A 27,605-nucleotide genomic window follows, 5' to 3' on the forward strand; every position below is an offset into this window, starting at 1 on the left:
GCAGCCCCAGCACCGCCCCAGCCGAGGGAGCGGCGGCTGCCGGGGGAAGGCGGGCAGAGGCAGCTGGCCCCTCATTTGAGGTGAGCCCCAGGAGGGCGGAGAGGGGCTGGGGGTGCTCTATGGGGCGGCTTGTGGGGGCTGCCCGGCTCCCCCCCCCCCCCACCGCCATCACCGTCCCCGTCCCGCCCCGCCTGACATGGCCGCCGCCGGGCCTGCAGCGGCGCCGCGCTGCGTTGGGAGCCCCGAGCCCAGCCGAGTCCTCCGGCCCGGTTTTGCTGCCCTAGGCTAAATGGGCGGCGTTTTGCTGCCCTCGGCAGCTCTCTGGGTCGCCTGCACCGGCTGGGGGTTGTGTGAGGGAGACAGGGCGCGATCCTTATCGGGGAGGGGGGGGGGGGAACCCGCCTGGGGGCAGGGGGCGACGCGGGGCTGGTGCTGAGGGGAGAGGGAGCCGGCGTGAGGGGAGAAGTGGCACCAGGAAGGGCAAGGAGGCAAAAAATAAATGCCCAAACCTTCATGGATTGTGGTGCAGGAATTCATTCTTTAAATTTCTAAGCTGCACTGTGGCAGTGGGTGCCACAAAGACAGCAACCCTGTCAGTCTACTTAGCAAAACGCCTTGTACCCCCCTTTCCTAAAAAACAAACCAGCAATGAGCTCTTAGAATGTAAATTAACCAATACCCTAAGTTTAGGTTCACTTAAGGTGTGAAATTATGATTTTTTGCTTGAAGGAATCATATCCAAACATTTGTCGATCCTTTTGCTTATTGTGCTGTTTCTAAGTCTTGTTTCCTCAGACCTCGTATCCTTATATAAGATCAGTTCGCTAAGTGCTATAGCCCTATAAACATCATATAATTTGGAATAGAATCGCTCTGGATTCTTCCCTAAACTCAGCTACCTCCAGGTTTTAGAAATTTGGGCCTTTTATTGGTGCTGTGCTCAGCACAGCTTGAAGTGACTTCAGGACCTGGCCAAGAGAGCCTCTGTGCTGGGGCACTAACAAACTGGTGAGATGTAGTGAAAACAGCCTTAACTTGGTAAAAAAGAAAACCTGTAGCTACCTATGGCTTTGCAATTGAAGAAGCATCTCAGACCGTGGTAGAGCATCTGTGTTTTCTCACTTTTTCCATTAAAAAGCAACTTTTAGTTACCGTTTTGGCCAGCGGTAAAACAGCGTGTACCTTCCGCAGAAGCTGAGTGGATGTTACTGTGATGCAGAGCAGATGGCTTCCTCTCTCGTGTCTCAGACCTGCTGCAACATTTGGAGTTTGTTGTGGTTAGGCTGCTATCTGAAACATCTCTTTAACTTGTGCTTTACAAACAGGGCAGTGTGAATGACAGTACAGTAGGCGGGATGCAGAAATACTCTCAGTAAGGATGGTTGTAGGAAGTCAGTGGCACAGGGAGATACTGTTGCAAAGAGGGGAAAGTGCTCCTCTCAATATTTTTTCAAGCAGGAGCAAGTTCTCTGTAAGTAATGTGAGTGGCACTTGGAAAATGAGCGACTCCATCTGGCTCTGTAAAACTTCCCCAACTTTCCTTTCCCTCTGGTGGTAGAGTATTAGTAAAAGGGTCACAGAAGACTGAATTTCAAAGGCTAAAATAACAGCTGAATGAACCCTCGGATTTTACAAATTCATTCCAGTTGTGGTAAAAGATTGGAAAACGAAACTAAAAAGCCAAGAAGAGTACTAAGAAAATTACTGACTGCAGCTATTATATTAAGACCCTTCGAAGTACTTTGCAAAAAATATTGTTGCCTGTAAGTCTTATGAAGAGACGGCAATACTTCTCTTCATCCTTCTATTCAGTGGTGACTGCTTTCTGACTACTGTCCTGAAGTTTTTTTCAAACCTTCCTTCGTCTAGACCTGCAGGGCGGTGTGAGCTGCCAGGTGCTGCTGAACATCCGTGTGGTTCAGGGTAAGCTGCAGTTGCTCTCTGCCTGCTGGATCAGGCTCGTGGCTCACCTTTCGTAGCTGCCAAGCTCTTTCGTAACCTCTGATCTTTCATAACCCTAAGTGCTAGCCAGTTCCCCTCACATGCCTTTCATAATCGACACACACACGCCACGCATTTCATCTCCTCGACTTGCTGTAGACTCATCCTAGGTGAACTAGAAATACTGGTGCTTCGTCGGTCTGAATTCTTCCCAGCCTTGACCTGGTTCTTGCAGAGGTCGGGTTTCCTTCCCCGAGACCCAGGACGCTCAACAGAGGGGCAAACCTGTTACGAAACGGAGAGCAGAGCGTAAACCTGGATTTCCTTTTCTCACAGGCTGTGAAGCCCTTATTGACTTGCGTGTTACCTAGCGGGTGTACCGTGTGGTATTCTCTTTCGTTTCCATTTCTACGCTGTCACACGGTATTTCTCGGTGGGGCCGCTGGCTGTGCCACCCGGAGATCCAGCCTGTCCCACAGCCAGCCCGGTCTGCGCTACCAAAAGCAGGGTCACTCGGAAGGGAAGCTGCTGCAGCTGAAATTGGTTTAATTACGCCTCAGCCGACAGTTCCCCATTCTCTTCTTTGACAGTAATTGCACGCTGCGGTGATGCAATCCCATTTGTTGGAGTTTTTACAGAAAGGGAGAGTGACCTCCTCTGGCTCACCAGCCAGCGCCATGGAAGCCACAGATGTCTTCAAACACACGCAGCTGTCACTTCATGGGCCTGATGGATGATCTCTTAATAGGAAATTAAACGGGAGAGCAAGTGACTAACAGCTTTAATAAAAACAGAGAGGGGAGGGGGGGGAAAGGGAAGTAATCTTTTGGAATTATTAGCCTGATGGTGTGAAAGAGCATTTCCTCAGCATGACAGCCAGGGGCTTGCTGCACTGTTATTAAAGCACTTCAGTGTGATTCCGTACAGATGGTCTTTTTACACAGCATAGGATTATATCGGATTAGTCACATAAAATTGTTGTTTACTGTTTCCAGCCCTTTTCCCTGGAGCTTCTCTCAGTATCCCATGAAGAATGAAGTTTGAGGCTGACGGCCTGCCTGTAAGAGGCAACCTGATGATGAGAAACCTCTTGTTTGTGCAGAGTGCTACGGTACTGTAGTAGTTTTGTGTAATGGTCATATTGCAGTGAATAGATTTGATAGCTGATAAAGAGGTTACTTGGCCCAGCTTTTTGTTTCATCTTGGGAATACAAGAAGGGAAGGTAAATTGTAAGGAGATGTTCTCGTTTCTTGCTGGATTCCCCTGAAGAACTGTGCAGATGCCAGTTCTGCTCCATCAGAAACAATTAGGAGTTTCCGACGTTGGCACCGTTTCTCATAACGCTCATTAGTGACTCTGGTCTGCTCATTAGTGGCTCTGGTCTGCACTGTTCTCTGTGGTGTGTTAGTTGTTTCCTGTGTTTCCTTTCTGTCATTCAGAGTCACATCCTGACGGCCTTTCTTCTCTACAAGCAGGAGGCCCCGAGATCACTGCTCGGGGAGTGCACATTCTCCCTCCTGCCACAAATTAACAAAAATTCTCCAGCAGAACATGGCCTTCAAATCTGTTCTGGGAGCTCATTAGCGTGGAAATCAAGATTTTGGCTTCAAGATCTGACAGATAATGGTGAAAGGGCCTCCTTCGGTGTTTTCAAGCTGTTTCAGTCACTCCGGGAAATTTTCCCTTCCAGGAAGGACGGCTGAGATAGCTTTCCTGGGGTGTGATTGCCTTTGATTCTCCACTGAAGGGTGGTTTTCCTCTCCAGAGGGAGATCTGGAGACAAGGTAATACAGTCCTGAGCTGTTACTGTTTTTCCTAGATATCTCTGAGTGTAGAATAAGGTGCGGGTATTTTCTCCTGGCCTCGCGGGGAGAAGTGGCAGACAGTCTCTGCCTTAGTCTCTGTAGCCTAATTTTGTATAAAAAGTGTTAACTCCGTTTGGCTTTTTCAACTTAAAGGCTAAATTGATGTCCTCTTATTCTTATGTATTATGAGAAAAGATTCATTGCTTTTAATTCTGCAAATCCAACCATGTTTTTATGCTTTTTCTCTTGACGTGCGGGACATACTGTTCAACTTTTGAATGGAATTCTGAACTTCGTATTATTTAGCTCTCAGTTTTATATTATTTATCTCCCATCTTATGGTTGTGCCGTGGCTCAGGAAAGCCAGACTGCTGCTTCTCCCTGTTTGAGGGAAGGTTCCTGAATGAAAGCTGGGTTATTGCTTTCAGATCCAAGTTCAAAACAAGATGGGGGCCTTTCCTACCCCAACGTTGGCCCATTGGTTTGAGGTTGTGCCATGATCACAGAATCCCAGAATTCCTAGGTTGGAAGAGACCTCAAGACCATCGAGTCCAACCTCTGACCTAACGCTAACAGCCCTCCACTAAACCATATCCCTAAGCTCTACATCTAAACCTCTTTTAAAGACCTCCAGGGATGGTGACTCCACCACTTCCCTGGGCAGCCTGTTCCAATGCCTCACAACCCTTTCGGTAAAGAAGTTCTTCCTAACATCTAACCTAAAACTCCCCTGGCTCAACTTAAGCCCATTCCCCCTCGTCCTGTCACCAGGCACGTGGGAGAACAGGCCAACCCCCACCTCGCTACAGCCTCCCTTGAGGTACCTATAGAGAGCGATAAGGTCGCCCCTGAGCCTCCTCTTCTCCAGGCTGAACAAGCCCAGCTCCCTCAGCCACTCCTCGTAGGACTTGTTCTCCAGGCCCCTCACCAGCTTTGTCGCCCTTCTCTGCACCCGCTCAAGCACCTCCATGTCCTTCTTGTAGCAAGGGGCCCAAAACTGAACACAGTACTCGAGGTGCGGCCTCACCAGCGCTGAGTACAGGGGGACGATCACCTCCCTAGCCCTGCACTACCAGACCAGAACACTGAGAAACTAAAAGCAAATTAAAAACACCTCTCCCCCATCTACCCTTTTCTTCCTCCTCCCCCTGAGCAGCCCTGGGGAATAGGGAATGGGGGCTGTGGTCATTCCCTAGTGCTTTGTCTCCGCTTTTCCTTCAGGGTCGCTCTCTTCCCCTGCTCCACGTGGGGTCCCTCCCACGGGACAGCCTGCTCCACCAGGGGCCTCTCCACAGGCCGCAGGGGAACTGCTGCCCCAGTGCTGGATCACCTCCTGACCTCCTTCTGCACTGACCTTGGGGTCTGCAGGGCTGCTTCTCACCCCTCTCTCCCAGCTGCAGTTGCACAGCAGTTTTTTCCCTTTCCTAAATCTTCTTTCCCAGAGGCCCAATGAGCCTCACTCCCTGGCTCAGCTCTGGCCAGCAGCGGGTCCTTTTTGGAGCCAGCTGGAGCTGGCTCTGATCTCACATGGGGCAGCTGCTGGACTCTGCTCACAGAGGCCACCCCTGCAGCACCCTGCTACCAAAACCTTGCCATGTGAACCCAATACATTAAATTTCTACGTGTTTTTCCAAAGGCATGTAGATTTTCACAGGAGAATTTAATTCCTGGAAAATCTCATGAGGCTAGTCTTGCGAGGGTCAAAATGACATACGCTGTCCTTTAATCTGTGTGGAAAAAAAGGCTGTGCTTGGAGTTATCATGGGGTTGCATCAAGTAATCCTGCGCTCAGAGATTTTCTGACAAATTAAATCAATGATTTTGGTGCACATGCAGCTGAAAAAATGCTACGGGTCACATTCCTGCCGCTTGGCAATAAGTAGTGGGCTCAACACCACTGGAATCAATGACATTGTCATTCGTGTGTGCCAGCATGAAATGTGTCTCAGTTCAAACCAAGCTGAGTTAGAAACAGAAATGCAAGGAAAAAGGAATATGTTCAACAAACTGCTTGAGTAACAGCGCAGGGAAATGCTTCTGCTGTAATTATTTACAATGAAAAGTAAGTATTTTAATGGCATTTCATACAGTTACTGACAAGTTTTTAAAAAATTGCATATTGCTAATCTCTGGAAAATGATTGTTTCCTAATGAAGTACAGAAAATCCATTTATTGTTTGTATATACATGCAGGCTAACATTATCTTTTGATTTTGAATGCTTTGATATCTGATGTCTCGTGTTACCTAGCCTTGGGCCATTTTTGTAGATCTATTGAGTATCTTTAATTTGGAGGAATGGATGCTTGCTTTGAAGTGGAGCCACCCAGAATCAGTGATCGCTTTTGAAAGTGTTTGCTCATAGTGTGCATGAACCTACAAGAGATTCAGCTGAAGCTTTTTCCAAGAGTTTGAAGATAGAAAAAGGTTTTTTTTTTTGTTTTTTCATTTAAACCAGTGCTTGTTTGATTAAAATTTGAATGTTATGTAGGCTCCTTGCAGGTCTAGCTGCATAGTTCAGGCTGTCATAGACCTGGCTGTCATCATCTTCATCCATCTATCTTCGATTCCCACACCAGCTCTGGAAAAGCAGGACAGAGGGAGGCTCCATAGCTTGTTTTCTCGGTTAGAAATCAAGAATTCTGGCTTCCCTTTTAGCTCTCTTCACTCGTTTCCCTACTTTTCTGCATGTTGGTTTCCAGTCCATAGAAGAGAGATGTTCTGCTTTTAACATTTTAAGTTCTGAAAATATTTGGATCTTAAAAAGCATGCATAGCCGCTGCATTGTTGTCTGCTCCTATCTATTGTGTTTGTGGAAGGGTCAAAGAAAAAGGGTCTGCAGATTGCACGTATGAGAATGACCCAAGGCATACTGTGGGCCCATTTTCTTTGCTACTTCTGACCTATCTAGGATGCTGCCTGAGTTCTGCCCAGTGCTGCACCTTCCATGCCTGCTCTAGTTTCTCTGGAAGCCCTGGCTTAATCCATCTGTGCTTCCTCCTCTTGTTTTAGTGCTCCACCAGTAGTATTAAAAATATCCCAAACCCTTGGGATTATAAGAATATAAATCATAACAATGCTTGCATGTTCTTTATAAAATAACCATATTCAAATGGCCTTGCTTTCTATAGTATTATGACTATCAATTTTGACTACTCCTGACGTTCCCAGTGTTGAGGAAAAAATAGTTATCGTACTCACACTATGAGGTACTGCTGTGTTGGATGCATCGGGGACCACTGTGCTGATCATTCTTCACCACACTGCCTTGTTCTGTGGCTTCCCTTTGTCGTTATTTTTGAAATAGTCATTTTAAAAAGTAATTTTGCAAAATATCAGAATTATAGATGGGTATTCTCTTCTTCTAAGCTTACTCTTTAAAGTTAGTAACAGAATCATTGAAATGTTGGTCCCTGGTCCGTTTGTGAAAACCTGTGGTGAAGGAGGGAGAAGTACACAATTTTTTCTGCCTTTATGTTAAGGGATGTTTCCCTGCCACCCAACTGAAATAATCTCTGTTTGAAAGCAACTTTATTTCTGCTCATCCTTCCTGTAGAGGATATAAGGAACTGTTATTACCATCCGTTGCAATAACCAAAGATTAAAAAGAGAGTGACAAGGATTCTTGGCAGTCTGCTTTCTTGACTAAACCATTACTTCAACTGTTTATGATACTCTTTATTTTCTGCCTCATGTCATTTTTATTCCTGTTTTCTGGACTCCGCAGGACCTTACCACCATGGCACTGCTGGCCTGTGTTCAGCTTGAGGTCTATTATGTCCCCTCTCCACTTTTTTTTTCTATTTTTTTTTGTCTTTGTACTGCTACTGTGGACGGTTACGTCCAGCTTTCTTTTTTTTTTTTCCTCAGTAAAAGACTTTGTAGTTTTTACAGCACTAAGTTTCAAGGGGTGGTTCAGCAATACTAGTAGCTGATCAGAGTAGCAGTTTTATTGTCAGGCTTCTTGGGGACAAGGCGGTTTGTCAGGGGCCCCCAAAATTAGGAGTGGTTCGCCTGTTAATTATGGGGCCATGAAGAAACCCTCAGGGACAGCAGGCCTGGCAGCTGCCAGCGCCTGGCCACGCCATTTCCCCCCAGGTGCTCAGGGCTTGCTGCTCCACGAACACCACATGCCAAATACACACACACACGCAAAAAAATAAAGGACAAAAAAGCCCCTAATATCGGTCAACACCACAGGAGCCGCGGCCGCCTCAGGGCCGTGCCCGCCGCAGGGCCCCGCCGTTGCCCATGGCGACCGCGGCCATGGCGCTGCCGCCGGCCCACCGCTGCCTGCAGGTGAGCTCAGTATCAAGTTTGAAGCCAATTACTTCTCTTTTTTTATGTTTTTATTTTTTTTATTTTTTATTTTTTAATATATATTTATACAGCTCCTGGTAAACGTAGCAAAACTCGCAAGAGAGACTTTTAATCGGGAGTGTTATCTGTCCCGTTAATACGTGATCTGAGCACGTTGCTTGGTTTTTCTTTTCTGCCTCTCCTGCCTTTCAGCTCAGCGACGAAAACGAACGCTTACTCAAGAAGCTGAGAAAGCTGCAAACGAGAAATAAGGAGCTGGAAAAGAACCTGGCTCAGGTTCAAGAAAAACTGCGTCTGCAGCAGTTAATGCGTGACTATGTCACGAGCAGAGAGTAAGGATTAATTGTCAAATTGGTGTTTCCTATTTGGGTCAGAAGAAGTGTGAGATTTCAAGACTTGCATGTTGTGATTCCTCAGATGCACTGGGCCTTGTCTGCTCTGCACGCTTTGAGCTACTGTTTATGAACAGGATGGGGGGGAAGGACAGTGCTGGAGGCAGGTAAAGGAGTGAGGGATGCCTGGGGCAACTTGTATAAAATTGGCATTGTTGTAGTAAAACAAACGGTTTTAATATCAATAAGTAATAGCCCTGCTTAGCCATCATGCTCTCTGTGTCTAGTTAAAGAGTTCTAGTATATTTTACCACAGTGAGTGGTAAGAGTTAAAGAGCATTGGTACTGTTTAAAAGACTTGGAAACTGTGACCCTGAGTACCTGAAAAACTGTAGATCTACTGTTCTGAAAAGTGTCCTGCCAGGATTTACATAATTTTTTTTTTTACAAAATTTTTCAAGTTAAAATTTGGTGTGTTTATAATCCTGCCTGAATCTCTATTGTAAAATCAAGATGAAAAGTAATTTAGACTTTTTCAGTTGCTTTATATGGTTCCAATTAAATTTGTAAAATCTCATTTTATTAAGATATGTTTATTTTGATTAAGTGTTCAGGTTCAAACAGAAACACACTTATGGCATAAAAGTGGATACAGCAAGGATCTTAATCTAGAAGGTGAAAGTGTCAGGTGAGTTCTTGCAAATAGTTTCTTCACAGACTTAAACGCATTATTATTTGTAGGATAGAATATGGTGCTCGTGGTTGAGTCAACAGACTTCTTGTCAACTTCCCTGGAAGCTGATTTTTTCCTTTGAAACAGATTGGAAAATTATTTTATTTACATTTCTTAAAGAAAATACTAAATCTTAAATTAAACTTGAAAATAGCACTGAACGAAGAGCAAAATGGATTTTTTTTGACAAATTTTTCATTGAGAAAAATTGTAAGATCTTTCATGTATGTATGTGTTTCATGTATACACGCATAGACTGCGTATGTGACTTTCTGGATAGATTTTTAATACTCTAAATTATATAGATTTTTCTCTTCTGTGGGAGCTTCCATAGCTCATTTTATGTAGCTCAATTTTATATGTATACAAAAATCCATAGACTTTCTAAATAAGCCACACACGTGGTGCTATATTTCAGTCTTAATTGACTTTAGAAGTGAGATACTATTGGTTTGCCAACTGATGTTAAATATAAACTTTAGGAGCAGTTTTTTTTTTTGATGAAAAAGAAACGTTTTTGTTTTAGGAAAATGTATATCAAAACATTGTAAAAACATTGTAGCAATTAGGCCTGCTACATCAAATGTACATAACAGGCTGCTGCATTCTTTCAAAGGCTCTTGTCCATATACAGGAATAAATTCCTGGCTGTGGATCTTGCATAGATAGAGGCAGCCCATACTGCTTGAGATCGAGGTGCACTGTTTCTAGTGTTCCCTTTAGGTGGCTGCAGAATGCCTGTTTTATTATTATTTTTTAAATTACCTTACAGGGTATCAGTCTGTCCTCAAGAACTATGTAGGATGGCTGAATGTCTAGCTCTGGGCTTGAACTGAGTGCCTAATTAGATGCTTATGTTGAAGATGTCTGAGCTATTTGAAACTAGTGCTGGAATTAGGTATTGTTTCGTATTAGGTTGCACATAAGATAACCTAACTTTGCTTTTTCTCTCATCATTGTGTTATTTTACAAAGTTACTCTGTGCTTGGGGTGTGCAGTCATAACTTAGTGTGAATGCCAGCTCTTATCTGAATTCTTAATAAAATAGGAAAACTATCTGTTCATATTCATCAGTTGCTTCATGGGTCTGCTATGTGTACTTTCAATGCTAGGAAATACCGTGGAAAATAAGTGTAGCAGAAATTGATGCAGGATGATATCAAAGGGAAAAGTAATATTAATTTTCCAAGTCTGCTGATATTAACATTGGGTTTATGTCGATTTTTGCCCATTTGTACTCGTTGTGTCATAGGTTTCCTTCACTCTTGCTCAGAAGCAATGAGATGTGCGTTCAAGTGATCTAGCCAGGATTGGTTGGGAGTAGAGTGGAGAGGTGGGGATGCTGCCTTACGAGTTCCCATAGTCTCTTGGGTTTGTGTTGGGTGCCAAGAAACTAGTTTGAGCAATCTTATTTATATCCTTTAGAAGTAGTCTTTTATACTCCTAGCAGGCATAAGTGACATACATGATAGATGTCTGTAGATTTGCTGCCACTGTTTTGCTCATGGGTCATCCCTCAACAAGTTGTTTGTGCTGAGTGTGGCTATATGGGTTGGAGAAAAGAACAGGGTCCTCAGCCTGAGTGAAAGCAGCTCTTTGCCATCGATACAGACCTCTTGCCATGCAGTTTCTTAAAGTGCTTATTCCTCCTGTGCTGCTGGTCACACTTCATTCAGAACAATATGTCCATTACAAGTCTCTACCATAAAATGCATTCCAAATGCTTTCTTTGGGACATCTAGAATACTTATGTGATAAAGTTCCATTGGCTTTCGTATGTTATTGCCATTTATGCATTTCTTCTGTTTTAGACTACTACAGATGTATGATAACCTACAGAAGCGTTTTGTTAAAGAAATCAAAACAAACCAGGAACAAAGTGAAACAATTGCAAATCTCACTGTAAGTAGAATTTGTAGGAGGAGTTATCAAATAAACATAGTCTTTTCAGTAGACTGAAAAATAGTTCTTAGGTTTGCAAAATGGACCATGTTTCTCTTTTCATACTCATTCTTGTTCCTGCTGTTTCCCATGCCATCGAGATAATAGGATATAATCTGTATGCTCACTTTGAGAGTGAACTCAGGTATTTCTGTAACGTGGTCTCTTTCCTTGCTTTTTCTTTAATCATCTGCCTACCCCTCCAACCTACTGTATAGGTGTTTTATCCCTGTTGCACCAGTCCGGGTATTTTTCTGTGTCTTGTGAGGTGATTTATTTCAGGAATCCAGCAGCAAGCTAACCAAAAAAAGCAAATATTTTCCTGTTAGGCAGCAAGATCCATCATCTTGCTCTACAATGAGAATAGCATCACTGAGGCAAAGGCAGGGTTGCGTGGCTAGGAGTGGTCCAAGAAGCTGCCTCAAGTAGACTTTGCCTCTTTAGGTATTGATCAAGCATCACAGCTGACCAGTATAGTTAATTTCCTCCTAGGAGATCATGCATACGTGCTTCATGTGTATTTGTTTGTAAATGAATTTTTGTTATGGCTGGATTATATCTTCTTTTTCTTAGAAGATGGCAGTTGCTGCCGTAAAAGGACACTGTATTGTGAGAAAGGGTTAGTATCTTCGTGTACATTTCTCCTTTCTTGTGTGTGAGCACGCAGCAACAGTTGTCTTTTAAAACGCTTCTGTTGTATGCAAAACTTCACCTTTTTTTATTTCTTTCAGACTCTTCTGGATGAATGTAGGTTTGCATTCAGGATGTGTTTCCAGTTGTTCTCAGTTGAACTCTGTTTGTTCTATGCGTTTTAAAAAAAAGTCGGTTTCTTGACAGACTAAAATTCATGAGCTCGAGCATAATCTTCAAGAACAGAGGCAAAGAATTGAGCAATTGGAACGTAAAAAGGTTTCTTGGAAAACCAGTGCTGTTTCTAGAAAAAGAAGTCAAACTCCAGAGAAAGAAGTAACATCTTGCAAGGATGTATCTAAAAAGAAGGAATCCTGTTGCACTAAGTATTTAGGTAATGGTACAGTTAATTCTGTGATGTTCCAATATGCCCACCAGAGGGGATGCGTTTCATTTCTGATCCAAAGGCATGCTCCAGGTTTTTGCCTCCACTTTAATGTGCAAAATCCAAAATGTTCTTCATTTTTGAAAAACTTGCATTGGTTATGAGATGCCATTTTAATGTCTGTGGATCCAGTTCTGCATTTGGTTTAGTGGTAAAAAGAAATATTTGCTGACTTTCCCCCCCCCCCCCCCTTTCTGTAAGTAGTATGTCAGTATAATCGTGGGTGGGAGGGCATGGCTGTAATGTGTAGTGTTTATTATTTATTCTGTTAAGTTCTATAGGTACAAAACTTAGTGACTCCATTATTTGGTTTTCGGACAATGATCCACAAGATAAACTGTTTTTAGTCTTAAAACTTGGGATTAAATCCATGCAATATTGGTTTGAGCATGTCTTCCTTGCATCACAAAATCCACAAGTTAAGGTGCAAGCCTGCTCTGCTTCAAAGCATTTAAAAAAAAAACAAAAACAAAAACAAAACTAAAAACCAAAATACCTGAGGAGATCATATAATGTAGGTTATAATTCCCAGGAAGTGAGCTGTCAGTGCTGGCTGATGTGACCCTTTCAGAAGTCAGAAAAAGGCAATCAAGCTGTGATGTATGTTTTGTAACTTTTAAAGGAAGATAACCCACATTCTAAGAATCTGTGCAGAAATACCCAATTTGCAGATCCTGTCACCTTTCATAGTAGCTGGGAATGTACCGGGCCAATTCTTAAGAATAAATCACTTTATGAAAAAGGTACTTTAAAAAGCTGAACCATAATTTTCTAATATCACAAAACGTAGGCAGCTCTTTAGCTGTAATATGATTCATGTGAGGGGGAGGTTGACTGTAATGGTTGAAGTCTATATTTTGTTATTTGAATATAGAGCTGTTGCTGAAGGAGATTAAAAAGCTGAAGAAGAAAAATGAAAAGTTGTCTACAGAAAGGAGAGCACTAAAAAATGAACTAGCTGGATTAGACAAGGTAATTTGTTTTAGGACAAGTTTAAGAACAGGAGATTTTTGAAAAGCTAACTTTTTGGTCTTATTTGATACTAGGCTGAACATATGCTGTTATCAAGCAAAATATGTTTAAAAATCAAATACTGCGTGGCTAAGAAAGAGGAATAATAAGAAGAATAATACCCTTTTTAAATTTTACTTCAAACAGATGGATTTTCTTGTAGATGCTTTTTTTTTTTTTTTTTTTTTTCCATATTTGGAGAGTTTGGTTTCCTTCATAAGAGATTGTCTTCTATTATGATATTAAAAATGAAACTGCAGGCAACTGTACAATTTCCTTTCAAAATAACATTTTCACAGCCAGGGAAAATACTTTGGCAAATTATCACTTCTGTTGTCTCTTGATGTCAATGAGAGAACTATTTTCTCGTGGACTTAAACATATCAAAATTATTCCTGTGGCAGAAGTTTTGGGAGGGCCATGAAGTTTTCATGGTAGATCGTCCCTACAGGTGAAGGAGGACAATGGGTGAAAAGTTGATAATTCTTGAAATTATGTGAGAAGATGAAGAGATCCTATCTAGTTTTGGCTGATTATATTCTGTTTACTGTCCTTGCATCGGCCAACAGCTTCTTACAAAGCGTTTGAATTTTACTCAATAGACTCGAGCTGGGGAAGCTGAACAGAAAATAGTTTTGTCTAAGCTACAGACCATCAGTACTTGTAATAATTGAAGTTTATTTCTGTAAAGCTTATCTTCTAATTAAACTAGGTACAGATAGAAATACTTGTTAAGTTACGAATTCTGAGGTAATATAATTACAAAAGGATCCGTCTGAAGAAGTGAACCATGTAGGCTGCCATTCAAAGGGGTTAATTTCTATGGGTTTCTTAAAGGACTGTCTCTACATTCTGCGTAGCCTTACATATTGCTCTTCTTCATTCCCTGCTTTATAGTAAATTGCTTTTATCTCAACTAGTTGAATCCACTGGATAGAGTGATCTGTTTGATACTCTATCATAATGCATCATAAATGTTGTCCATTTGAATAAGAATATCAACCTTTTTAGCATAGTGCAATTATAAATTATAGATCTGAAGTGGAATTCGTTAACACAGTGTAGCTGTACTTACGGTTCTAAACTGTTATCTATTAATGGCTGGCTTTTGCATGTAGGGTGTTACTTTTTGTCTTATTTGGTGTTGTCTTATTCCAGCTCTCATGGAAACCTCTCTGTTTCAGTGCTTCACTGCCTTTTTTCAGATGTCTTTTGAGTCTACAGTGTTTCTGGCTCTGTTCCTGGGTTGCTAGCTTCTAGGATACTTTTGCAGAGATGAATTTCTGATGTTATTCCCCGTGTCATTTTAGGCTGCTATTTTGTAGCCTTTTGATAAATCAAGATTTTTTTTTCCTTCTCTTGCATATTTTCTATTATTGGTACATGTTTCAGGCTCTAAAGTAATTTAAATTGTATTTGCATTGCCTCTTCAGTGCGAAATTTTAAATTGTTACATATGCTTGACTGTTGCGTGCTGTGTTTGCATAACTTGGCCATACACAAATAAAAACATCAAGTGTCTTTGGACATGGAAACAACTGAAATGCTGACCAGCTCTTATTGACAACGTCTTTAAAAGAAACTAAAGTGATTTTTTTTTCCCTAGGATTTTTTTGAAGAGATAGAAGATCTAAAGCATGCAGTACAGGAATCTGTCAAACTGAATAACCAGTATGAAAAGTGCTTGAAACAAATAACTGATATGTATGGACTTCCTTTTACAGCACATTTGTAACTACTGATTAATCTGATGGCAAGTAGGTTTTCTACCTGTTTTTCATACTTACTGCAACACTGAAACCTAACACGGTTCACCTAGTACCATGTTTTGATAGTACTATGAATTCAATATGATCTAAATGTAGCAAGCTATTCTGAAATGTTTTATTTTTATCTTATGTATTTGATTTTGCTTATATAGTTTTAAAATAAACTGTGGTCTGTATAACTTACAACTAAGTTTTCTAAACTCACTCTCTTTCATGCTCATAAAACCCATTAATTGCAGGAGTGGTTGTGGGTGTTTATGGGAAAATGATAAAACTTTTGGATTTCAATTTCAAGAATTTCCAAATTTATCCTTTTCTGTAAACTATTAAGAAAAAAAGTATTCTTTTATTATTTTTCAAACTTCAGCCCTAAGGATATGCTAATGCAGGCATAAAATAGTTCTATCATCAAGTTATTACAAAGGGATGTCTTAAAAGAAAGATTGCTAAATCCCCACTTGGAGACTTTTTTAAAAAATTATGACAAGGAGTTAAAATTTGTGGTTGAAGGAAGGATTTAGGATTCAGAATTGGAAATAATGTATTCCAAAAGATGGTCAGGCTTGTCTTGCAGTATCAAAACAATAACTCATCAGAAGCTCTTATTTGATCGAAGAGCGAGGAGTAAGTACTCTGGTGTTTGGAGTGCTGAAAGGAAGTGAATGCTGAGAGTTGCAGCTGAGAAGGTAGAAATGTCACGTTGCTTCAGAGGGAGATGTTGAGAAAACTTGAAATGATAGGAGAAATCTGCTTGCAAGTGTGGAGTTAGAAAGGGAAAGCTTGTGGGATTTGCACCCAAACCTGTTTGTAACTATGTGACGCTTCTGTGACACACACAAATACCCAGAATTATATTTTCTGAATGTTGTGAACATGCACCTGTGTGACGTTACAATGGGAGAACTGAGTGAAAACTTGAGATTATCACAAGGTTAGGAATACTGAGCTTATTCATACCCTAATTCCACTTCTTTACTATAATAAAAATACTGACTGACTGGAGTTAGGACTAGGACTCTTGTATCCTACATGATGACAGTTTTATATAGTTGTAAATTAATAAACAAATTGGCATCAAAGAAGATGTGGTATTCGGAGTTATACATTCACTAAGTAAGAGGAAGGATAAAGCTCTGAGCGACTTGCTTCCTGGTCTGTCTGTGGGCCACTGTATCATGCTTTCCTTGCTTTATTCCTGGCTCGCTTGTAAATTAAAGCTGGATAATGTCCTGTACAGAGATAGAGAAGGGAAAGAAGTTTGTGTGGCCAGTAAACTTGACAGATGAAAACAGGAGGAGTAGTATGTATGATTAAGTGTTTTAAGTACAAAAATGTATCTGATATGTGAATAAGCGAAATAAATGCTGCTGCTGGAGAAGGAAAGCATCACACTTCTTTTGCTTGAGCATTAGTCAGCTGAGCATTTTTTCCCATAGCTTTGTGGTTTAACATTATTCTTCTAGCATGTTTAAACTTTGGTGACAGTATTATTAAATCAGCAGTTCTCCTTATCCACAAGCTGCCAAAGTTCTGCTCTTGGCCAGGTAGTGAAGATCACAGTTTTTCCATTCCAGTATGTTTGTTGCCCAAACAATTGAAATAGCGAGTAGGATGAAAATCTTGATCTTGCCTTCGTGATGAGCTCATAAAACTTTTAAAATCAGTATTGCATCAAGCCACTGCCACCTCCTTAAAACAAGAAATGTGGAGAAATCGTTCAGTCTTGTCTGATCGCTTAGATCCTTAAGCCCTGGCAACAAAACATATTCTAGGCAAATCTTAAAAACTAGCCGTGCTAGGAGGAGGAGTAGCAATGGATCTATCCCACAGCAGCGACGTGTTGAACCACAGCTCCATCTTGCAGCGTGTGTGCGGTCTGACAGTGTTATTTCTGACCTTTCCATCACGTGCGAGAGGACAGCTTTCTTCCGCGTGGCTCTCCAGTTCTGGTGTACCTGTACGTGAGGTTGAGAGAGCTGCTGCACGAGCTCACTTCTGGTTAAACTGCTCAGACTTTGGGGTGCAGAGATGTCCAGCCACAGACCCAAGCAGCCATCAGCTCACAGGTGGCAGAGCGAGGTAGGCTGGAGGGAGAAACAACCTATGCAGATGGGTGTTTCAATCAGCTGACAGTAGGGGCTGTCTTTCAGCTCATTCTGCCTCACAGACTTTGTGATTTATTTTTCCTTTAGCTGGAAATGTTGGGTGCAGATGGGAGACCTCTGACATCTTCCCTGTCTGCGGCACGACTCCCGGATCGTAACAGCTAGCAGCAGACATGCTGTGACAGGGAATGTGTACAAAAACGACAGCATCTCTGTGTGTTTTTTGATTAGCTCTTTTCTACTAACTGCATTTATTATTATTATTACTATTATTGGTATTTTATGAGATCATTAGACTTCAGGGGAGATTTTTATTTCCCTCTGGTCTGTAATAGTGGCTTCTTGCTGCAGCTCTGTAGCTGTTTGGACAGCTTCTGAAGAAATTTGAGTGAAGAATCATATAACAAAAATCTACTAGAAAATACAGTAGCACCAATAGCAAAACAACAGGTTGCATTTGTTTTAAGCTTTGTGTGGGCTGTGAATACGGGGACACAGGGCTTTTGGTTTTAGTAACTTACTAGCGATTCAGTACTATTTTTCTTAGGAGGGAAGGTTGTTTAGGACTACCAAAATCTGCTTCCAAATTCTGGGGTGGGTACAGTTTGTTCAGGATTAGGCTGTATGAAATTGGGTTCTTACAGTTACGAATTTACTCATCCTGTGTGCTTGTTGCTGTATCTGTTGAACAGATATTTTTTAGTCTTGCCCTGTTGTGAGATGTACAGACCAGGTCTCATTGATTTTTATTGCCAGATACAGATGAGATTAATGTTAAAGAAGTTAATCAGCCTTTATCTGTAGTTCCTCTGTGCCATGAAATTGTGATGTCTGGCCAGTAGCCTTCTCATGTAAAACTAAGTTTAGATAGAACTGAATTACATGCAATTATCTATTAGTCATGCTAACGTTAAATAATGCACACTGGAAATGTTGCATGATGAAGATGAATGGCTCTTTGTCTCGAACAAGTACTTTGTAGTGTTGATATGGGAAGCTCGTGTTTGAAAATAGGTGGCTGTTATCAAGTAGAGGTTTTGGTTGGGGAAAAGAAGAAAAGATAACCCGGTTTTGATTTCTGTGAAACATCAATCAAATGGGCTAGGACGTAGGGCAGTAAAACAAGCTGAGTTTTGTTCCTGTGTTCAGCATGTGACTGTGGCCAGGATTTCAAAACAGAACCACACAAAATTAATGGATCTTTAATTTTATCTCAGTGTTCCTAAGACTTAGGGTCTGAATATTCAAATGTACCCGGTGTTCACAGTTCTGATCACCTTTAGGCAACAACGTTAATTTGTGACTGCTAATCACCGTCTGCCTTCGATAACTGCCAGTATCCAGGACCTTAGTACCGTGTTACAATTTCTCTGTTGTAGTAATCAAAAACAGGGGGAGGGCAACAAGACTTTTTGTGGTTTCCTCTCAAAGTTTGTGAGCCTGTGAAGTAACACCTGATAGCCCTGCTGCAGTCCCTGTTACACCGTTGACCTTTGAAGAGTGGGTCTGCCAGAGCTGCAGCACTCTTCAGATTGAAACACAGAGAGGTTGCATGTGGAACTGGAGTAATTTCACTTAAAGTAAGGCTGGTATCCCCATCCTCTCATTTGGGATACTTGTTTCTTGTAGGCATTGGCACAGAAAAAGTGTTTGCATGAGGGACTTCAGAAGCAGAACTGTGAAAGTGGGGGTATTGCCTCCTCAACCCAGAAATAATGACTTTCTCTCGAATGTCTGTGAACAAGTGAAACAATCCATGAGCCCTGTTACAGCTGTGGGTTATCAGAGTGAAGTCATTTGCTTTAAATTAGTCTTTAAAATGGCGTAAAATAAAATTACAGTTTTAAAAGGGATAAGTTTCCTCTTTGGGCCGCAAACTATCCAGGGTGGAAGAAGGCAGGAATGACAGTATAGTTGCCAATTTGGAAAGGCTTGTTTTCCCACATGGCTTCTGAAGGAGAAGACCAAATTAGCAATTTTGGACAAATAGATACATTTATCCTTTTCAGGAAAGTACCTCAAAGTGTTTTCCAACCTAGATGATTCTGTGTATATGCATAGGTATGCACATTTTTATTACAGCAAAGCTTTCATGCTGATGGGAAACCAACATGGTAGCTTTTCACAGGGACTGCTGGCTTTATGAATATTTTATTTTGTATTTTCTCCACAGGGATTTTGTACTGATATGAAGCCCCGCTTGGTCCTCTGACAAGACCTTACTGTTTTCACCTTGGAGAGGAGAACTTAGCCACTGGGAAAGACTCTGCTGGTACTGCAATGCTGACTTCCAGCTTGACCACTATGAAGAATCTTCCTTCAAAGAAGAGGATCTGTTTCCTGCTGAAACTTGCGTGCTTTGTCAGCTCCGTGTTAATGTTTTGTGAATTTTTAATTTACTATGTGGTAATTTTTCAATGTCAATGGCCAGAAGTGAAAGGTGGAGCTCTCACAGGTAACACAGAGACTTCAGCTTCAGTCCTGAAGGCCATAATTTTAGCTGATACTCACCTGCTTGGTGAAATCAAAGGACATTGGCTGGACAAACTACGAAGGTAGTAATTTAATTTTTTGAATCTCTATCCTGTTTTTAGAGTTTTTAATAGTAACTAATGGGACAGATGTTTAAAACTAACGTTGCCATAGTCTTAAGAAATAGGCATAGTGCTTCTGAGTGCCAGTCTGTACCTGGACTAGATAATAAAGGCATTAATGAATGGGACTTAGGTGGTGCAGTCTTCACTGTTCAGGTGGGTATAGGTACCTGAGCATTTTAGATAGGTCAGACAGTCTTTTATAGTGTGTAATTATTTTTTACAGTGCCTTAAAAATGAGCCAGATAACTTTTATGTCCCCACCTGTTAACACCTTCAACTGCAGAGGTAAGGAAGCCAGTAGAAATTTATTTCTGTAGTAGAAGAATGGGCAGCAAAATTGTATTTAAAAACAAAGGTAACCCAATCCTATGCCTGCTGCACAAAGACATGGTTTTTTGGTCTAAAAAAATGCTGAAAGAAAGTATGATTCTAACATTATATGAACCTTGTAAACTTTTGCTGAAGAAACAATTGCATAGTAAAACACATTAAATAATTCCCTGTTCTAATAAATTGTTATTTAACGGAATTGTAGTGAATAAAAATAAACAAGCTGGTATTACTTCTTGCACGACTCGGTTCTGATTGTGTTGCTGTGGAATTATCCAGCAGGTAAGATGCACCTACTGCACTTAAACCTGGTTTCTAAGTGTCTCATTTGAATTTCATAGTGTGTAGGAGCCATCTTCACATTCCTGTCAGGCCGTGTTCGTGTATTATGACGTGAGGATCTAGAGGTTTTGCAGTGATGACTGGGTATGTATTCTCTCTTTAGGGAATGGCAAATGGAGAGATCTTTCCAATCTGCCATGTGGTTACTTCAGCCAGATATTGTTTTTATTCTGGGAGATGTCTTTGATGAAGGAAAATGGAGCTCACCTCAGGTATGACATGAACAGCTCTCTTATTTGAAAAAATGAGGATTGCTTGAAGGAAATGGAAGGCAGAAGGAAGCACACAGTAGGTATGCAAGGCTTTGTTTCATGTTACTGCAATTGTCCTACCGATAGTTTCTAGTGTTTTAGATACTAGTTGAGATGTGATTCTCCTTCATTTTTGGTGGTATCTTGACATTTTTACCTTTTTACAAAACTTGGAACATGTGAGCACACACTGAGTGTGTGCTTCTGTGTTATACATTGTCGATTCCTTTTGATATTGTGGAACAGCATTAATTTCTTCATTTTTTATTTTCATGCAGGCATGGGCTGATGATGTCAGGAGATTTCGCAGAATGTTTAAGTATCCAGCTTCTACTGAACTGGTGGTTATCGTTGGAAATCATGACATTGGATTTCATTATGAGTAAGTCCTTTCAGTGAAAGGAATACCCAAGTGCCAACATGTGCAACAGCAGCCTGGCTGGTATCAGGAATAGTGTAGCCAGCAGGACCAGGGAGGTGATTGTCCGCCTGTACTCTGCTCTGGTGAGGCCGCACCTCGAGTGCTGTGTTCAGCTTTGGGCCCCTCAGTACAAGAAGGACATGAAGGCCCTGGAGTGTGGAGACGTTTCTTCTCAGAAAGAGCAGTCAGGCACTGGGACGGGTTGCCCAGGGAGGTGGTGGAGTCACTGTCCCTGGGGGTGTTCAAGGAAAGGTTGGACGTGGTGCTTGGGGACATGATTTAGTGGGTGATATTGGTAGGAGGGAGATAGTTGGACTAGATAAACTTGGAGGTCTCTTCCGACCTTAATGATTCTGTGATTCTGTGATCTACAGACAACACACCACAGGAATACATTTTAGAACAGGTTTCAGGCTACTTTTGTGCTTCTTGAAGCACATGTGAGGTTGTTCAGGGCTAGTTTTTCTGCATGGGCAAAGTCTTGAAGCTGCTTTTCCTTGTTTTGGGCTTCATTGTCTGCAAAGTGCTTAGTCTAAGCATATTCCCTTTCCCATTTCCTCAGCGTGGAAGAGTGTAAGTGTGCTTGCTCTGCTGTGCTTTGGTTGGATGTCTGCTTACACTGATGTGACTAGGGCAGAATTTCAGAGCTTCCCTGTGATTTTGCTGAATGAATACATGGTGTAAATAACGGAGCTGTAAGCTGCATGAATGGTCTAAAAAAGGCAAAGCGACTGTGTCAGGTTATTTATTATAATGCCAATTTCTTACCTCAGCTGTATTTTTGTCCTGTCACACAGAATGACCACATACAAGGTAAAGCGATTTGAAAAAATTTTCAACTTTACTTCAGGAAAGCTAATAACTCGAAAAGGAATAAAGTGAGTATGTGTATATATATTTTTTCAATGTTTAGAGTAGTTATTAGTGGGCTAGGAGACCTAAGCGATGAAGAATGAGAACTAGAAGTGAATTTCTTATAAAAGAGTATGAGAATATTATTAATATACTTAAGTTCTGTTATTATTATTATTTTTGATCTAGCTTGTGATATGTTAAACACGAAGCACTTTGAATAGACTCATAGTTTGATGTGGAGGAGAAGCTTTTGCTTTAAGCTAGGCCAATTTTCTTCTAAATGGAAAAGTACTGAGGAGTCGGAAGGAAATTCTCTGGTTTGCGATTTTACTTCCTTGCAGCTGGTAATGACCCATGGCTGTAAACACAGCAGAAGAATAGGATCCAGTAGAGAAACACAAACAACCCCCCCCTCCGTGCTTGCAAGTTAAGAGTTTCATTAATTTTAATAACTTCTGTAGTCTGCGGAACTTAACTCTTGTTCGAGGAGCTCGGGAGCGCAGCAGTTGCTTGTCCACAGGTTTTCCACAGGGTGGGGCAATGATGCACAGGCTGGTTTTGATTTTGACTAGACCTTGTTACAGGGCTTGTTCTCATCCTTGTCTCTTTCTGTAGCTGTCTGTGTGTGCCCTTGGGGTACTTCTGTATATCATGCAGGAGTCCGATGTGAGAAAACAGTAGTGGGTTTGTGGAAAAGCGTTGGCATGAGTAGGTTATAATCACTCCTGTGAATGTAAGATTAAAAAACTGGAAGGTTACACTAGTTCCCTTAATTAAGCAGGCATTTAGAATATGCTGAACAGATCCAGAACTAGTGTTGTCTTCACCATCTCCCCCCCCCCCAAAAGATACATGAGCTTAGTGAATGCCCAGTGTAATGCTGTTGTTTATCATGCAGATATAGGGTCCTCTAGAAATGTATTCCAGCTGTTCAAAATAAATTTTTTTTAAGGAATATCTCCATGTCCCCTTCCATTAATCAGCACAGCAGAATTCTTGCTTCCAGTTGCGGATTGTACGTCTAGTATCATATTCATTAACTGAAAAGAGCTGTGTTATTAATGAAACGTTACTGAATAAACTCCTTTATAACAAATCTGTTAGAAAAGCAGATTAATCTGATGAAAGAGGATTAAAATTTGGGGGGGTGGGAGGTAGCATCTCTTAAATGGATGCAATCAACTCATTCATGTCTGGTAAACGTACTGAGTTGAGCTGGAAATGCAGCTCCTCCTGCAGTTCTGACCGAGGGACTGAACAGGTACAAATCTTGTGGTAGAAAGTCGGTAGAAAGTTGCTTTGAAACCTACAGGGAAATCTTTACAACTATAAGTGCAGTTTTCTGTGTGAGACCACAAAGTATGGAACAGTGTTCAGGGTAGACAGTCAAGTACAGTGCTGTATTGCTCTTCAGTTGTTCGAAAGGAATTGGATATCTAAAGTGATGTCTCTGGTGCCTGAAATGTGCGTGGGGAGAGAAGCAGGTTCTCCTTTCCTTCAGAATTCCCGTTAGTTGGCTTCTAACACGCCACTAAAATACCACTTAGGAATTGATAATAATAATAAAAAAAGGTGTAAGCATGAAATACAGCATACAGAATATCGTGCAACCTAATTAATAACTGATTTATAAAGCAGCCTACCAGGTAGAGAAATGGCTATGGTATGGGTACTCCGAAGAGGATTTATAACATTGTGGCTTCAGAAGCTGCAATATCCTTTCGTTTTGTTGAGCTGTGTTCGATTTTGGATCACTTGCATTCCATAAAGTAAGGTTTATCCTACGTGTGCACGAACAGCAAATGCTTTCTTGTCCTCCCTTCTTTCTCCCTGCCCATGCCCTGGTGTTTTCCAGCTTTGTCGTAGTGAACAGCGTAGCCATGGAGGGTGACGGCTGCGCTATCTGCAGTACCTCAGAGGCAAAGCTTGTGGCGCTTTCTCACAAACTGAATTGCTCCCAGCAGGTAAGAATTTATTCAAGATGCGATTATAGCCAGCAACTTGGCCACTGGAATGGAAATATTGATACTGCGAGAAGGGTCAAGATATAATGAAGGCTTTCTTCTGAAAAAAATCAGCTTCCAATTCGTGTTGTGACTTGTTAGCAAATCTCTCTTCCTCATTTTCACTTATCATTTTTACCGAACTGCTCGCTGTGTTGCTCTGTACTAATGGTGTTAACTTCCTTGTAAGTGCTGCTAACTAGCAGAGGGTGCAATTTCTTCTGTTCCAAGGAATGGCAGAAGTTCTGTAACCCTGCACTTTCTGTGAGGTGCATAGTAACCCATGCATTTGATTTTTTGCATGTTGTTCTATTCTGTGTCCTTTCAACTGATTTATTGTAGTTTTCTGATTCTACTGGAGTCCTACCTCGATGGCCTAGTAATGTTTTTGTCATATTTTTTCATCAAATCCAGTTGCTCCTCATTTCGTTCCTCTTCCCGTTTTCACAGGCAAACTGGACACAAGGTAGGCAGCATGATTTACAGGGTTGGCAGTCAATCAGGAAACCGTCTCTCAGTGGAAAAATGGTCAGACACTATCTGCTGTCTCTCTCAGGCTGCCCTATTTGTCTTTTGCCTTGCTTGTGGGAAGATTGACAACAGATTCTACTGTTACTTTCCATGTTCAGAAAGAATGTAACTGGATTCACAGTACATACAGAAGGAGAAATTCAAGCACTGCCCATTGACCCACCGTAGTGGCTCTTAAAATTTCATACAGTGGACAGTATTTAAATACTATACTCTGAGCTGTTACTGCTTTTCTCAAAACATGGAAAAAAAAAAAAGGCAAAAAAAAAACAACCCCTCAAAACCTAGCTATTGTGTAATTCCCTTCCCCAACCCTTTGGCGTACATAGGTGAAGACAATATGTATGGATTGATTTTATTCACAGAACTGGAATCATTCCAACAAAGGATGCAGTGACGTGGAAAAGCTTCCAGCTTCGGAACCAATCCTTTTACAGGTGTGTTGGAGAGGGGGTGAGGCAACACGTTGACGTGTTTTTAGTGCATCTGTTACTTTTCTGGAAAGGCCGGACCATTAACAACTGATCCTTGCTTTGATTTTCTCCCAGCATTACCCTCTCTATCGGAAAAGTGATGCTGAGTGCAGTGGAGAAGATTCTGCCCCTCCAGAGGAGAAGAACATCCCATTTAAAGAGAAGTACGATGTACTGTCTCAGGAGGCATCACAAAAGGTTTATACATTAGGAGATCGAGTATCAGTGGGTGGGTGGGAGGGAGAGTGGCACGGGTATACAGGTACCTATAGATTAGAACATGTTGGAAAGGACAAACGTTAGCTGAAACACAACGACCACAACTGCTCCTGCTTTAATGTGGCCTTTGTGAGGCTGCTTGTTAGAGCTGTTCCCTTGAGGATCATCACTATCATGGCCTTGATTCTGCAGGTGATAAATCCCGGTGCTCTTATCTCTAGTTTAGTGTTTTGCAACCTATGTGATGTGTAGATTATTGACAAACCCAGTAGAAAGTCCAACACTTTGAGAGTACTGCTCTTGCTGCAATAGGAGCTACAAGAAAATGTAAAGTCAAAACATTTCCAGAAAATCTAGTGGGCAGTGTTTATTTCCTTCTGCATAAATGTCTTTGCTCAAGACTGGCAGTACAAGATTCTCTCTTAGACAAGAAATCAGCATTGCTTTATTAAAAACAAGATCTTTCTATTTGTAATGTCAACAGCATGCTATTGGCTTTGTTTTTCTGATCAGTATGGCCAGAAAAAGTCTGGTACTTGTGATAAGGGCTAAAGGGGAGTGATATTACAATATCAACAGATGTCTTACCAGAAAACAAAAGTTTATACAAAACACTTGGTAAGATTATTAGAATTCCCACATATTCATTCTGGCAGAAGAAAAACTGGGTCTTAGGCTCAGTTTCTTTTCAGTCATGACTTGCTGTGCTTTACCATTTTGTTTTCTAGCTGCTATGGTGGTTTCGTCCCCGTCTGATTCTCAGTGGGCACACCCACAGTGCTTGTGAAGTGCTGCATGCGGGGAAAATTCCAGAGATCAGCGTCCCATCGTTCAGTTGGAGGAATAGAAACAATCCTAGTTTCATCATGGTAAGTTTTAATTTTTTTTTTTTTATTTTTGTCAGATAACTTTCATAAATAAATCAACATGGCAGTCAGCTATATTTTAGAACTGATTCTACCTGTAAAAACAAAACAAAAAATAAAATAAAAAAATTGCCTACCCACCCAACCCACTCAGTACACTGCATCCACTTTATAAAGTACATCTGTGGGAGCCACATGTTCCGTGTGGTACAAAGCAATGCTGTTCAAGGTCTAATTAGTATATGGGTACAAGCATCTAACAGTTTCTTATAAAGAGGGTGCATTGTAAACTATTGACTTGTAAAAATAATCAGTATTGTGCACGGAACAGTAGAAAGACTCATTTTGCTCGGTTGATTTACCAACTACGAAAACAAGACCGCGTCCACCTCAAAGTTTCGCGTGGTGATCATGGTTTTCAAACTCGTGCATTAACCACTTCACACAGTGAAAACGTTGGTCACATGCCAATAGTCTGTCTCCTCGTGTCCAATTCACATTTTATACAGTGTGTTGGTTATGCTCTCGCAGGCAGTTCCAGTGCTCAGTATATCCTTAGAGGTAAAACAATTAGTTCCCCAGTTCAAAAATAAAACAGAACTCCTAGAAACTTGGAGTAAGAAGCAAAACCTACAATCTGCTTAGAGTAGTCTGTGACTCGGGCTGGTGGGGGGAGAATCTTTTCTGTATTTTTGCTGCTGTTGAGTTTAGGCTGCTTAATACACAGATAGCCCCAAACTTTTAAATTCGTTTTTATGCAACTGTTAGTATTTCTTGTTGAAAAGTAGTTCTGTTTATTCCATATTCCTGAGAGTAGCTGCCTTCAAACCACATAGGCTCTCTGCACACACCAGACAGTGCATCTTCACTGCAAAACAAGAGGTTGGCTAATTAAAGTTGCATCATCTTCACTACTGTTTTAAATCAGCCTCAGACTGTTGTGAACTTTAATTAGAAGTCAAGCCAAAACTCACTGAAGTTCCCTGTTGCTGAAGTTCACGTACACAATTTGGATTAGCCAATGTGTTTTTTGCAGCATGTACTGGGTAGGAGGAGGGTTCGGGGTGAGGAAGGGGCACATTCACAAAACCTAACTTTAGCCTGGGAAGGCTCCTTCCAGGTTGGTTAACAGCAGCTAAAGTTAGGCTTCCTTGAAGGCAGATCCGATGAGGAGCCCAGCTCTCTGGTTACTCTAGATGGAATAGAGGGAAGATTGGCATCTGGGCTAACGTTGGCCTGGTGACTGTTCCAGTCAGTGCCCAGCACCACAAGTATGGGCTCTTCAGCCCCCTGGAGAAGGCACTGGTACTAGGAAACTGGCCCCAACCCTTGCCACCCAACACCGAATTTAGAAATCGGGAGGTCTGACAGCCATGGTGTTACTCCTGATTTAGAACCTACTGTAACAGCAAAGTGACTGTCTTCGTTTCTTTTCCAGGGCAGCATAACACCAACTGACTTCTCCCTCCAAAAATGCTTCCTTCCGCATGAGAGCACAGTCTTTACTGTATACTGTGCAGCAGGTGCTCTGCTCGTAATCCTGATACTAGCTCATTTTCAGCTTCTCACTCCACCATTTTATTTTGCTCAGCATTTAATCAGTAAGCATAAAGCAGTATGAAGAGCCAAACATCTGCATTCAGTCACTGAAATACCAAAGCTGAGAACAGTCAAACATCAGACTA

General features: G+C 41.5%; 2 protein-coding genes across 2 annotated transcripts; both read left to right on the forward strand.

Annotated features, from left to right (window-relative positions):
- Positions 1-7: 7 nt before the first annotated feature.
- Positions 8-27,552, forward strand: MPPE1 (metallophosphoesterase 1). The gene is made up of 10 exons (XM_082753332.1): positions 8-80; positions 19,206-19,587; positions 20,405-20,513; positions 20,831-20,934; positions 21,771-21,851; positions 23,684-23,792; positions 24,728-24,799; positions 24,911-25,033; positions 25,783-25,923; positions 27,359-27,552. Exons 2-10 carry the CDS (start codon positions 19,313-19,315, stop codon positions 27,539-27,541), a joined length of 1,197 nt encoding a protein of 398 aa, XP_082609458.1. The 5' UTR covers positions 8-80; positions 19,206-19,312; the 3' UTR covers positions 27,542-27,552.
- On the forward strand, positions 7,608-13,178 carry LOC309874779 (uncharacterized protein). Its single transcript, XM_082753331.1, has 6 exons — positions 7,608-8,045; positions 8,259-8,398; positions 9,006-9,086; positions 10,943-11,033; positions 11,910-12,096; positions 13,022-13,178. The coding sequence occupies exons 1-6, from the start codon at positions 7,998-8,000 to the stop codon at positions 13,159-13,161; spliced, it is 687 nt and encodes a 228-aa protein (XP_082609457.1). The 5' UTR covers positions 7,608-7,997; the 3' UTR covers positions 13,162-13,178.
- Positions 27,553-27,605: the final 53 nt, after the last annotated feature.

This window comes from Aythya marila (assembly GCF_965140915.1).
Source record: "Aythya marila genome assembly, chromosome: 2".
Classification (NCBI taxonomy): Eukaryota; Metazoa; Chordata; class Aves; order Anseriformes; family Anatidae; genus Aythya; species Aythya marila.

Coding starts and splice junctions, on each gene's coding strand:
- LOC309874779 (XM_082753331.1), top strand. CDS start 7,998: ATGGCGACCGCGGCCATGGCGCTGCCGCCGGCCCACCGCTGCCTGCAG. Junction 11,034..11,909: donor AAACAATTGCAAATCTCACT/GTAAGTAGAATT, acceptor GTTTCTTGACAG/ACTAAAATTCATGAGCTCGA. Junction 12,097..13,021: donor CTGTTGCACTAAGTATTTAG/GTAATGGTACAG, acceptor ATTTGAATATAG/AGCTGTTGCTGAAGGAGATT.
- MPPE1 (XM_082753332.1), top strand. CDS start 19,313: ATGCTGACTTCCAGCTTGACCACTATGAAGAATCTTCCTTCAAAGAAG. Junction 24,800..24,910: donor CGGAACCAATCCTTTTACAG/GTGTGTTGGAGA, acceptor ATTTTCTCCCAG/CATTACCCTCTCTATCGGAA. Junction 25,034..25,782: donor CTCAGGAGGCATCACAAAAG/GTTTATACATTA, acceptor TTTGTTTTCTAG/CTGCTATGGTGGTTTCGTCC.